The 12909-nt window shown below is 34.9% G+C and overlaps 1 protein-coding gene across 1 annotated transcript; it reads left to right on the top strand.

The window, feature by feature from the left end:
• Positions 1-2291: 2291 nt before the first annotated feature.
• On the top strand, positions 2292-11955 carry LOC147484940 (linoleate 13S-lipoxygenase 2-1, chloroplastic-like). The gene is made up of 9 exons (XM_086571775.1): positions 2292-2731; positions 7290-7561; positions 7847-8078; positions 8812-9126; positions 9257-9342; positions 9716-9826; positions 9904-10205; positions 10636-10902; positions 11079-11955. The coding sequence occupies exons 1-9, from the start codon at positions 2368-2370 to the stop codon at positions 11836-11838; spliced, it is 2709 nt and encodes a 902-aa protein (XP_086427901.1). The 5' UTR covers positions 2292-2367; the 3' UTR covers positions 11839-11955.
• Positions 11956-12909: the final 954 nt, after the last annotated feature.

Here is a 12909-nt window from a genome sequence, read left to right as displayed (position 1 = left end):
TGTCAATGGTCTAGCTTTTATTGATGGAAGAACAAAAAATCATTTAATCTTGCGATTCCAATTTTTATGTACAACCTTACCCATAACTATCGATTTCTAGTGGGTATCTATTGGTCCTGGTTCTTTATCTAGATCCTTAAGAAATCCACTCTTGCTCATTTTTTTTTAATTGTACTTATTATTAAAATGTGTACTAAAAACAAAAAAAATATCGCATGAACACGTCACTTTTCAAAGATTGATATACGTAATTATAGCATTCAATAAAATTTGAAGTAAACCACATTTTTAAAGTTGTTAGCTATAATTTTAACTTATTTATAATGTTAAATACCATGAAAACTACATAGCGCATTAACAATTTTTTTTTTATAAAATATAAATGAATGTATTAAAAGTTTTTACATATATTTTTTCAAAATTTTTATGCTAAAATTAAAGTATGAAATACATTCGGTTATGATTCAAGTCTTTATTTAAAAAAAAAAAACACTCAATTCCAGTTCTAAATGGTTCGTTTTTTTAGTATCTATTTGTATTAATATATAGTTCTTAAAAATAAGAACCTTAACCATGATTTTTTTTCGCGGTTCCGGTTAAACAGGTACCCATTGACACCCCTCTTACCATACACTTTGTTACAGAGTTGTATAAATGCCTATTTTCTATAGCTAAGTAGCCGTTCTTCTAAATATAGTAGGTATAGTATAGTTTGGTGATTACCATAGTCAGAAATTTCTCACTTGTTTCTCGAATGCAACACGGCGAAAGCTGTTTGGTCTAATACAAGGTATTGTTAAATACAAACTTTTTACAGCACTTACTTCATTCATTCAACCGCCTCTAGTGGTGGTAACTTTGGTAAAAAGATTTGGAATATTTTGTCATATGCAACAATTTGGACCATATGGACTAATACTCGGAACGATGTGGTCTTCAGGCAAAAACATGTTAGCTAGGATGGATCACATGTGTACTAGTGTAAAGGCTTTGGTCTGGTATTGAGTTGGGGGATGGATCAGGAACTGTGATTATTGATTTGAAGACTTAATGGTTCACTACGATTCTCTTTTTGAGCTAGCTACTTCATGATTTGTAGTGGCCTGAGTAGCTCACTCACCTAATTTGTATTAATGCCCTTTTGTGGCTTCATCAATAAATTTTATCTTATAAAAAAAAGCCATAGTCACAAATTTGGAATCTGATGTCAATTTAGTAAGAATGAAAATGTAAAATTTGTACAAATTTGATAAAAAATCGGAAAAACCATAAGTAATTAAAACATAAAATATTATGAAGTTTGTGATTGTGCATCATGTTAGGGTTTTTTTGAACATATATCAAATTCAAATTTTGTAACTATGCGTGTAAAATATTGTTATTCTTTACAATATCCTACAAATATTTGTAATTTAGAATATAAAAAAATTAAAATACTTGTATAGAAAGCTATCCATCACTAGGGCAGGGAATTAGGTCGGATTTGATCCGAATTCGATCTGACCCGAATCGAATAGTTCGGGTTTGGATCGATTTTTATATCCGTTTATTTATTTGGGTCGGGTTCGAGTTCGGGTTCGGATATATTTTTTGGGTTATTTTAATTTTTAGTGTTATCCGATCGGGTTAGTCCGGGTTCAAATCGGATTTGGATATTAAATTTCGGGATATAATCGGGTTCGGATTCGAATATTATGAAACTAGTTGGATTCGGATATAGCCATATCCGACCCGATCCCGGCCATATCCATCACCATAAAAATTGCTAAAATTGGTAAATATCGAGAAATTTGGAGACTTGTACAGTTGTCCTGTTTATTCTTCGTTTAGAAAAATCATTTCCCATTTGGAGACTTTCTACGCACATGTTTTAAAAAATATAATCGGAGATTTTTGTGACTTGTGTGATCACCATTAGCTTGTGGTTATCGAAAAAAAAAAAAGATCACCATTAGTTGTGGAAAGCTAAAGTCATTTTCTATGGCCCACATATGTCCTTCGTTGTTGATAATGTTTTTGTAGTAGATTCTCCTTCGAAAACCTTTTTCTTATGTTTCATTTAACATGCTTTACAATCATTCAAGAGCGCGCACAACATTACAAACCTATACGTACTCTCTGAAAGAGAACCCTTCTTGAAATAGAGGTAAAAAATTTTGGTGTACAAATTATAATGCACTGCAATTAAAAGACGGGAGGTTCTCATTTGTTTCACGTTTACTATCTCGACTGTCAATGATAATATCTATCTCGAAATATTTCTTCTATAAAATCACATGAAACCTTCTACCAGTTCACATCAAAGTGTTCACTAAGCAAGTCTTTCTTAGCCAAACTTATCTTCTTAGTTCCTTTTTCGCAGAAAAAATGCAGATGCCTCAGGTGCATCAGCCTCAGTCTGGTCTATCCCTCTTGATTTTGAACCAGCCTTCCTTCAGTACCTATGGAAACACAAGAGTACCAATTAGACCAAGAACTGGTACTTCTAGAACTACTACCACTACTAGGAAGTTTAAGGGTGGCATTCTTCGAGTTAATGCCAAGGCCAGTTCAAATCGGACTAAGTTTGCAACAAGTACAGAACAAACTGTTGCTATTAAGGCTGTAGTGAGTGTGAAAGTAATTGGAGGCGCGTTATCGGACATCAGTTTGACCCGAGGACTAGATGATATTACTGACCTGCTTGGTAGAAGTCTCATTTTACAGCTAGTTAGCTCAGAGGTTCATCCTAGTAAGTATACTGTTACATAAATTTATTCAGTCCAAAAGGGAAAAAATATAAAATAATTTATACATATCGATACTCATAGTTGTGTGTGTTTCAGGTTTCGGTACGTGCATGTATCTGCTATGCTGTGTTGTGACTTGTGTGTTAAATATCATTTGCAGTAGAAGAAAAGAAAAATATAATTATTTGTGTAACTAACAATTTTTTTTTAGCAAAAGATTATATTTTATTAAAATTTTAAAATAAATTATATAAAGAATTTGGAGGTCAAGCGTCCCAATGAGCTACAATACCTTTCTGAATATAAATATTGGATAAGTTATGTTAGATATTTAGTTTAGTCACACTATTTTTGTTTATTTGAATAGGGTTATTAGACAATTTATTTAACTTTAAGCTATGCTATCGATATCGGATTAATCGTGTATCGGTCGTAAACCGATTAGTTTTTACCAATTTTTAATTTTTTCTCACTGAACCGATTTAATCACCGAATTGACCGATTAATCGGCCGAGATGACCGATTTCTCGCTAAACCGAGAAAAAAAATTATTAAAAATATCGGTTTCCCATCCAAAAAAATACGTAAAATTAACGAATTAGATTCTTAAACCGTATTAACAATAATAAAACCCAATTAATACACAAAGCTAAGAGTTTACTTATTTTCCCCTCCTTAACGAAAGTTAAATATACAAATTATTGTATTATCTCTCTAATAAATATTATCGCTTCTCAATCCCTTTATTCCTTTAAATATTTAACGTAATTTTTGTGTTTGACATATATGTAGTACTCCAAAATTGAGCTAGTTAGATGTGATTATGAGAATTTGATATTTTTTGTTGTATCTCGGATCACTGTTTAGAAATATTTGGTATGATTATACTAATATATATTTTGAAAACATCAAATATATACATCCGTTATAACCGATTAAATTACCAATTAGCACCGATTAATCGCATATCGCTCCTCGACCGATTAGTTTCGAAAATCGATTTTAACTACTTAGACTTTAAGTAACCAGATACATCTATTTTTTTTATTAATATTGAAGTTTTGCCATTATCTTATAATCCAGTAACACCACACTGAAATCAACTGACCAAAAACCAATCCGTTGGCGAAGCCTTTGCACGTCTCCTTATTTTAGCTTACCTCAATTCGACTAACACAAATTCGAAATGGGAGGAGGCGATAAAACATCTACTACCAAAGGTAAATCTATTTATTTTAATGTGTTCCTAAAACCATTGGATGATGAGGTCGGGGCTCAAACCCCGCCAGCATTGCAAAGTTACTAATCTTACTTAAAATACGTTTGCTAATATAAAAAATAAAAAAGAATTTACCATAAATAGTTACCTAAAACCAATATCATAATGGCTCTGTTTGGCTGCAAGAGATATTGTATTAATTAACTATGATTAGGTAATACAAGTCATGAGATAAACTGCCTCTTATCCTGTCACATGTTTTACTTCGCTACTGTTTGGTTAACATTCACACTTATATACTCAACTCATAAACAAAATTTGCAAATAAAAACTTAAAAACAAATAAAAAAAAAAAAAAAAAAAACTCTAATTAAATATTAAATACATAAACACCCAATTGATTTATACAAAAAACATCCCCAAAAAAAGGAAAATCCCAATTTGATGAATAATGTGAAGATTTAAACACAATTTTTTAGAGAAAAAAAAATTAATGCAAAGAAATAAATAAGACGGAGAAAGAGAAAATACATAAAGTTTATGATTCCATTACTAAAATTCCCAGAAAAAGAGAGTGAGAGAAATAGAGAGGAAGGAGAGAAAGGAGAGAAAGAGAGAAAAGGAGAGATGTGTTTTTTTTTTATTATTAATTTTTTTTTTCTCTCATGGATAGAAAACACGTTTTAGCGAATCTGACATTTTCTTTTGGATTTGCTTATCCACACTTTTGTGTTCCCGCAATTCAAGAGACTTACTAGAGTATCAATGATTTAGACTGACCAAACACCTATACAAGATAAACATGACTTCCACGTCACCAATTCCTGAATAAGGACTCTATTCACACTACCGCCATAAATCTAGTCACCGAGACTCATTTTTTGGAGCACTGTAGACTTATGGTCCACATACAGTCAAGTGGTCAACTGAAGTGAAACATGTTGACTAACGACTCTTAACAAAACAATAAAAGAGTGACTGGCTTCAACCATACGAAAATAGTGTGACTAAAATACTATACTCGTACTAGGGGTGTAAAACGGGCCGGGGCGGCCCTCAAACCATAAAACCCGCATGACTTTAGGGTTGGGCTGGGCCGGCCCTCTCATGTAGTGAGGGGCAGGCCTATGAAGGCCAATGCTAAAATTGTGTCAGCCCTCTCTTTAGAGAATTGAAGGCCGGGTTTGATTACTCTCTTAAATTCTTTATTTACAGTATAATCTTGCTAAATTGATACGCAATAAATTAATTATCACGTTTATATAATAGGTTTTCTCAATCTTGACTTTGGTTAATGTACTTAATTAATAATTTGGTTAAAATTTGTAAGATAATAAAATTCAAAAGTTTCGTTATTAGGTTTTATGTGCCGATGTATTCCATGAATAAATAAAAAATGAATATGAGACCAAAAATATGATGTGGTACGGTGTTGTAGGTTGTAGAATAATTTGTGTTTGATTAGTTGAAGTTGATTAAAAACTTCATTATCATATATCAAGGATCATATATGTCACATCACATAAATATAGTTATGATCCCACATAGTGAAACAAACATTTTCATGTGAAAGTGAAAGTGAAAAAAATGTGGTAATGAATATAGATATGATCCCGCAATGCAAACGATTTTCATGTGAGAAATTTTCTTAAAATGTGAAAAGTATGACGTCAGCTAGTACAAACAAACTAGATTCGACCATGTTCTGGCATGCAAACGAACATTAACTTGATCGAAATTTCAATATGAGACAGTTCTTCTAATTTTGCTGGTGACCACATACGTCGTTTTCTTCTCATGACAATTGCGTTGCCAAATTAAGTGGCCATGGGGATTTAAGAATTTTGATGGTATTATATGGGCCTCCACAAGTTCAATTTCCGGCTATTTTTAATGGTTTGTGCTTGCATGAAAAATATTAATAATTTGGTTGAATTTGATATGAACTAGTCTATCTATCTGTCAAGTTTTTTCCAAAATATCATTAGGTTGATACAATTCGAGCTTGAGTTAATATTCAGGCTCGACTTGTTTAAACAACTTCTAAAATTTGTTATGGCTTATGACTTACCCATATTTCAACACGATATGATCAAGCCAAAAAACGAGTTGGCCGGGCCTGGTTTAGTTTACTAGTAGGATTTGTGTTCAAGTCTAGCTTCAGTAATCAGTATCACCAAACTGGGCTCGTTTTTTTATTTAAGGTTTGTTCACTATCCCCAAGGGCGAGTAGCTCGGCTTAGGGGTGATAAAAGGGCGGGCCGGGCTAGCTCGCTCTTCAAACCATAAAAATTTTCATGATTGAGGGCCGGGTCGAATAGGGTCAAGTATGAAAACTCAAGCCCTTAACCCGCCTCTCAATCCTCATTTTTGAGGGCCAAATGAGGGCCGGGTCGAGCTCGGTCTAATTATATTTTACTAGTTTTTTTTTTTTTTGTGATTTTTTATTTATTTTTATTATATTTTGATTATGAATATCAATTTTAACAAAATATACAAAACTAATTCTTATGTCTTTAGAAAAAAAATAGATAGAGATGGTGGAAGAGATGATATGTTAAGTTGAATTTACTTTTATGTATAACTTATATACCTAATTACCTATCATTAAATCAATTACAAAAACGCATATGTTATATTATGTTCTAATTTATCTCCTATTGAAAACTAATTTAATTATTTTTTTATACAATTTAAATAATTATAGTATAATACATAAATATAATATAAAATAACAAGAAAACGTGGTTTTCTTTTAGGATTTACACAAATATATAGTATAATACATAAATTATCACCCCTATTTTGGGTTTACACAAAATAATCATAGTTCATTTTTTTTTTTTTATATTTAACCTCTTTTACTCAAATTATAAAATACCCCATATGATATGTGGTAAACTACCATTATTAAACATCATTTGTAATGAAAATATTTAGTTCAAATAGGGATAATTGTGGTACCCTGCATATATAATGTTAAAAAATAAAATATATCTTATGAGTACTGAAGGCCAAGTGAGGGTTTGGAAGGGCCAAATGAGGGCTGGGCCCATGCTCCAGAACCTAGACCCTAGCCTGCCCCTAACAAGTATGAGGGCCGGGCCAGTCCGCCTTTCAAATCTGTGAGGGCCAACTTTTGAAGGTTTTGACAAACATTTTTGAGAGCAGGGTTGAGGGCCTGAGGGCCAAATTATCACCCCTAGCGCCTCGGCTTGTTTTCCAACCTTAACGATACAACTAAACTTCCATTAGTTTTAGATAACTAGTTTGTTATCATCTTCTGATCTTCATGGTTAGTAGTATACTAAAATTTTGTTTCTCCTTGTAAAAAAATGAAGATCAGGATGGATCAGAACCGCAAAGGGTGAAGGGATATGCACGCAAGACAGGCGAAGACTCAGATGAAGCAAAGTATGAGTGCACTTTTCAAGTTCCACCTAGCTTTGGTGAAGTAGGTGCAGTTCTGGTGGAGAATGAGCACCACAAGGAGATGTTCGTCAATAACATTGTTATTGATAGCTTTCCTAATGACCCCGTGACCTTCACTTGTGAATCTTGGGTCTGTGCCAAGTTGGATGATACAGAAGCCAGGATATTCTTTACCAATAAGGTTACTTATTTTAATTATCTTTACATTTCTTTCACATTGAACAGTATGATGAGTAATTGAATATGGACTTACGGACATGCCAAAACCATCCAAAACTTTCAGTTGGTTGTGTGACTGTCTTTTCAAACGTACACCTAACGTGATGTGCGTTAGAAAGGAAAAGAAAAAGGACTATGCAAATTTTTTAAACATTTTCTACTCTATGACCGTTAATAGACTCATAGTAGAATGAAGATTTTTAATAATCAACATACATTTCCTAATGGTCCTATGAATGTTGGTCAGTCCTACTTGCCATCAGAGACACCAAGTGGGTTAAAGAATCTGAGAGAGATAGAACTTGAGAATCATCGTGGGAATGGAGAAGGAGAGCGAAAGAGGCCCGATAGAATTTATGACTATGACAAATACAACGACCTCGGTGAACCAGACAAAGGCGACGGGAGACCAGTGCTAGGTGGCCCAGACCATCCTTACCCAAGGCGGTGTAGAACAGGATGTGGTCCAACCGAGACAGGTAATTGGCAAAATCATCCATGTTTTCATTTTGTCCAAGCACTGTAGTCATGTCACCTGTGACAGTGAAACATCATATCCTAAGGTTCAAATAGGAGAGGAATCAAGGTGGCCCCCTGGTACTTAGTGGGCCTCTTACAAAATCTAAAGAGATTTTATATCTTTCCGTTGTCAAGGCTTCATGGGAACCAAAATTTGGACCACCCTCAAATGGAAACATTCGAAAGGGTCACCATTCACGGTAGATTAGACCTAGAAGGCAGTAAAAAGAGACATTTTCATTTCCTTCTTTCCTATTTGAACCTTGATATGGTATACTCTACGATGTAACCCATAACCATATTAGATTAACGCATTTTTTTATTATTATTGGTAAGTCTGTTTTAAATGAGATTAGTAACTTTTTGATACTATCAGAATTTTTTTATTTTTTTATATTTTACGGACTAGCGGCACCTGCGATTAATGCATTCAGCTTAAGATAGATTTGGAATGTAGCATATATATATAAAAAATTCCTACATAAATAGCTTAATTTGCACACATACATATATAGAGGGATGCCTGAATGGATCAATGATCACTACTAATTTGTATCGATTTACATGGGCACTTGCATTTCATTGTCGGAATTGAATATAATTTCGCTTTAAAATTTTGTTGTTATTCGATGTTTTCCTTAATTATTGATACGGAGACACCATATGTTCTCATGCATTGATGGCTTGTTGCAGATCCATTGTCAGAGAAAAGGACGCCTGCCACTTATGTGCCAAGGGATGAGTCGTTCTCAGACGTGAAAGGGCTAACATTTTCGGTTAAAACAGTTAGATCAGCGTTTAAAGCAATAATACCCATTCTCCAAACAACTCTAGTTGATCCTGACCTTGGCTTCCCACACTTCGGAAAAATTGACTCTTTATTTGATGATGGAATTGAAATACCTGAAAAACAAGGGATTTTCAAGGCATTATTGCCACGGTTGATCAAAGCAGTAGTTGAAGGACGCGAGGCGTTAGTGCTCTTTGAGCCTCCTGAACTGATCAACAGTACTGTTCTTTTTACTCTTATATTTCCCTATATCGTTTTAGGAAAATTTATTGTTTACTCAATCTGATGTGTTATGTGTAGGTCTTGGAAGATGTATATGACATTAGTTCTTCTTCTTTTATTTTTTAGGAGACAAGTTTTCATGGTTCCGGGACGAGGAATTTTCTCGTCAGACTCTCGCTGGTTTGAATCCATATAGCATTGAGTTGGTGAAGGTACATACTTACATCGATTAAAGGACATTGCACCACTCACGTCAATCAGTACGCAATAACTTAGCACCAAGTAATTTTCATTTAGCTTCTAGGTCGCCTATCAGCATTCATTGCGTTCTCTTTGATGCCAATTGTTTAGTAACCAGCCAATGCCCCTCAAAATGCCGAGATGTGAAGATTACAAAATGATTACCATCTAATGTGTACCACTTCTAACAACATGCACCAAGCTAGAAGGTGTCCCATTGCACATTGAGGGTTAGGTGATTTTTTCAAAGTAAACTTATCGGTACAAATGGAGAATTATCAAAGAGTTTAGTATTAGAATATGAATATTCTACATTCTGATTATATGTTCATTTGAATTTTCCAGGAATGGCCGTTGAAGAGTAAACTTGACCCAAAAGTTTATGGTCCATCCGAATCAGCCATCACAACGGAAATTATTGAAAGAGAGATCAAAGGATTCATGACCTTAGAAGAGGTACTGTAAAAATTTGCACAAATTTTAACGTAGACAATATCAAATTCGATCTGAATTGTAATAATGGGGGATTGCAGGCCATGGAGAAGAAGAAACTTTTTATCCTGGATTATCATGATTTATTGTTGCCATACGTCCAAAAAGTGAGGGAATTAGAAGACAGCACCTTGTATGGGTCAAGGACATTATTCTTTTTAAATGAAGACAGCACATTAAGGCCCATAGCAATTGAGCTCACTCGCCCAGTTATTGATGGTAACCCTCAGTGGAAACATGTCTACACCCCTTCCTGGGATGCAACCAATTCGTGGTTATGGAAGTTTGCTAAATCTCATGTTACTGCTCATGACGCAGGCTTTCACCAGCTTGTTTCCCATTGGTATGTTTTCCTTTTCGTATATTAAACCGAGAGTGAATTTGTTCACATGATGTGGTACAGGTTCTGCTGCTGCCAGGAGTGTGAACAAATTCATTCTAGCAGCAAGCGTAAGAGGGAAAATCTAGTTTAATTCAAATACCGACACATTCAACTCTAAAATCTTCTAAATCACAGAATTAACTTGTGTGCTACCTTAAGTTTTGTTCCAAAAATGAGAAAATAAAAAAAAAAAAACTAAAATAAAATTACAAACAGAAAAAGAATAAGCCTCGAATCGACTTGTTTTGGACTTCTGAAGTTCTGATTGTACTTGAGAATAACAATTATTATTTGAAAATGGCGAACTTGTCTCTGCTCATAATTCCTGCCTTCTGAGTGCAAAGTTGCAAACTAACAAATCAAGTTTACATGTTATGCATTGTGTCCGTAGGCTGAGAACACATTGCTGCGTGGAACCTTACATAATTGCGGCACATAGACAGCTAAGTGCTATGCATCCGATATTTAGATTATTACATCCTCATTTCCGGTACACAATGGAGATTAACGCTCTTGCTCGCGAGTATCTTATCAACGGAAATGGGATTATTGAGACCTGCTTTGCTCCCGGAAAGTACTCCTCAGAGCTTAGTTCTGCTGCCTATGACAAGCTTTGGCGCTTCGACATGGAGGCATTGCCAGCAGACTTGATAAGGAGGTAAAATAACCTGTATATATTAACAATAGGTACAAATCATAATAGTTCGTTACTAATAAAAGTGCATATTATGGTGATGTTAAAACTATGGCCATACTTGTCCTTCACAGACCTTTTGTGTGTACGCACGCACACTTGTAATCCAACAAATTAACAAATTCTTATCTCGTTATCAGGGGTTTGGCAGTTGAGGATCCATCAGCTAAACATGGTTTAAGATTGACAATTGAGGACTACCCATTTGCCAACGACGGCCTTATACTCTGGGATGCCATCAAGTCTTGGGTGACCGACTATGTAAATCACTACTATCATGACGACAAGAGTATTGAAAACGATACAGAACTTCAAGCATGGTGGACAGAAGTCCGAACAAAAGGTCACGCGGACAAGAAAGATGAACCTTGGTGGCCGGTTTTAGACACTGCAGACAGTTTAATCCAAACATTGTCAACTATAATCTGGGTGCCATCTGGTCATCATGCTGCTGTTAACTTTGGACAATATCATTTCGCAGGTTACTTCCCCAATAGACCTACAATAGTAAGAACCAATATGCCTAATGAAGATCCCTCTAAAGAAAACTTCAAAAACTTCTTAGCTAAACCCGAGGCAGCCCTCTTGGAATGCTTCCCTTCACAAATCCAAGCAACTATAGTGATGGTTGTATTGGACGTGCTGTCTAGTCACTCACCAGATGAAGAGTATATCGGTGATACATTGGAGCCGTCGTGGTTAGAGAATCCTGTTATTAAGTTGGCATATGAGAGATTTGCAAACACCTTGAAAGAAATGGATGCGATAATTGATGCAAGAAATGCTGATCCAATGTTAAGAAACAGAAATGGAGCTGGTGTTGTGCCATATGAGCTTTTGAAGCCAATATCTGAACCTGGGGTAACAGGGATGGGTGTCCCAAACAGTATCTCCATTTAAAGTTTTTTATTGATATTAATGTCTGTGTAATAAGAAAGTAATCAACAAACGAGAACGTTTTTTTTCCCTAAAGGGTAATTGTATTAATAGCAAGAAAAAATATAATGTTTACATGCACTGATGCACCATCTGAGAACCTTGTGTAGGGTCTCCAAGCAACTTTACAATGCTTAAAAAATAAATCTGTAGTATGTAAGGTATGTACTGATTCTCAACTCTTGTTACAAAGGGAAGTTTAGTTTTTTTTTTTTTGCTAATACCAAATATATTATTAATAACCATTAAATCAGAACAGGGATAATCTTGTCTGCCTGAACACAAAAGGGTAGATTGACTATCCATTTGCAGCTGATGGATGGCCCATTGTGTTGGGTCCCCCATATTTGCGAACTGGTCCATCGAACTCTTATTATTCGACCCATTTAAACTTGACAGAAATGCCAAATTTGGCTAATGCTTTTAAAATAATGAACGAGTCACGCAGACTCTCAGACTGCCTCGTTGCCCACCACTGCTTCACTCCAATTGGTAGCAAACGAAAACATGGGACAAAATTTGTAATAAGAACATTTTGTATCCTAAAAACGCACAAAATTTGCTTTATACATGTCAACTTTGAAATTTGTAGTAACCAACACCCAGCACAGTGCTTCGATTGACTACACATTAACACCGTACCAGATTGGCAGACATAGTAATGTGTTGGGGTCCCTCACTATATTTGGTACGAACTGGTGACATCGAACTGGTGTATTGTTGGACGACCACATGGGATCGGCTCTGAGGAGTTTGACCGATCTGCCAACATCGTTTGAACCTAATGCTTTTGAAATTAAGCTTGAACGATCTGAGCATATCGAACCCAAAGGAAGCAGCTCGATGCCACTGCGACAAATGAAAGTCGATATCTCCACATTGACATGTCAAATGGAACTGGAATTTTGCAGCTCTGAAATTTCATAATACTATAAAACCAAAGTTAGGTTTTTGAGCAACATAAGGTTTTGAGATAAACCAATTTTGCTATTCTTTCTAAAATTGCAATGGCTATAATGAAAATGATGAAAAGTA

The sequence above is a fragment of the Coptis chinensis genome, chromosome 7 (assembly GCF_015680905.1).
Source record: "Coptis chinensis isolate HL-2020 chromosome 7, ASM1568090v1, whole genome shotgun sequence".
Lineage (NCBI taxonomy): Eukaryota > Viridiplantae > Streptophyta > Magnoliopsida > Ranunculales > Ranunculaceae > Coptis > Coptis chinensis.
The sequence above is the reverse complement of the archived record's forward strand: the minus strand, read 5'-3'. Positions and strand labels throughout refer to the sequence as shown.

What these genes read in the sequence shown, in the direction of transcription:
- LOC147484940 (XM_086571775.1), top strand. Translation starts at nt 2,368, where the DNA reads ATGCAGATGCCTCAGGTGCATCAGCCTCAGTCTGGTCTATCCCTCTTG. An exon ending in CACCAGCTTGTTTCCCATTG is followed by an intron (nt 10,206 to 10,635) that starts GTATGTTTTCCT and finishes TTGTGTCCGTAG; the next exon opens with GCTGAGAACACATTGCTGCG. An exon ending in CCAGCAGACTTGATAAGGAG is followed by an intron (nt 10,903 to 11,078) that starts GTAAAATAACCT and finishes TCTCGTTATCAG; the next exon opens with GGGTTTGGCAGTTGAGGATC.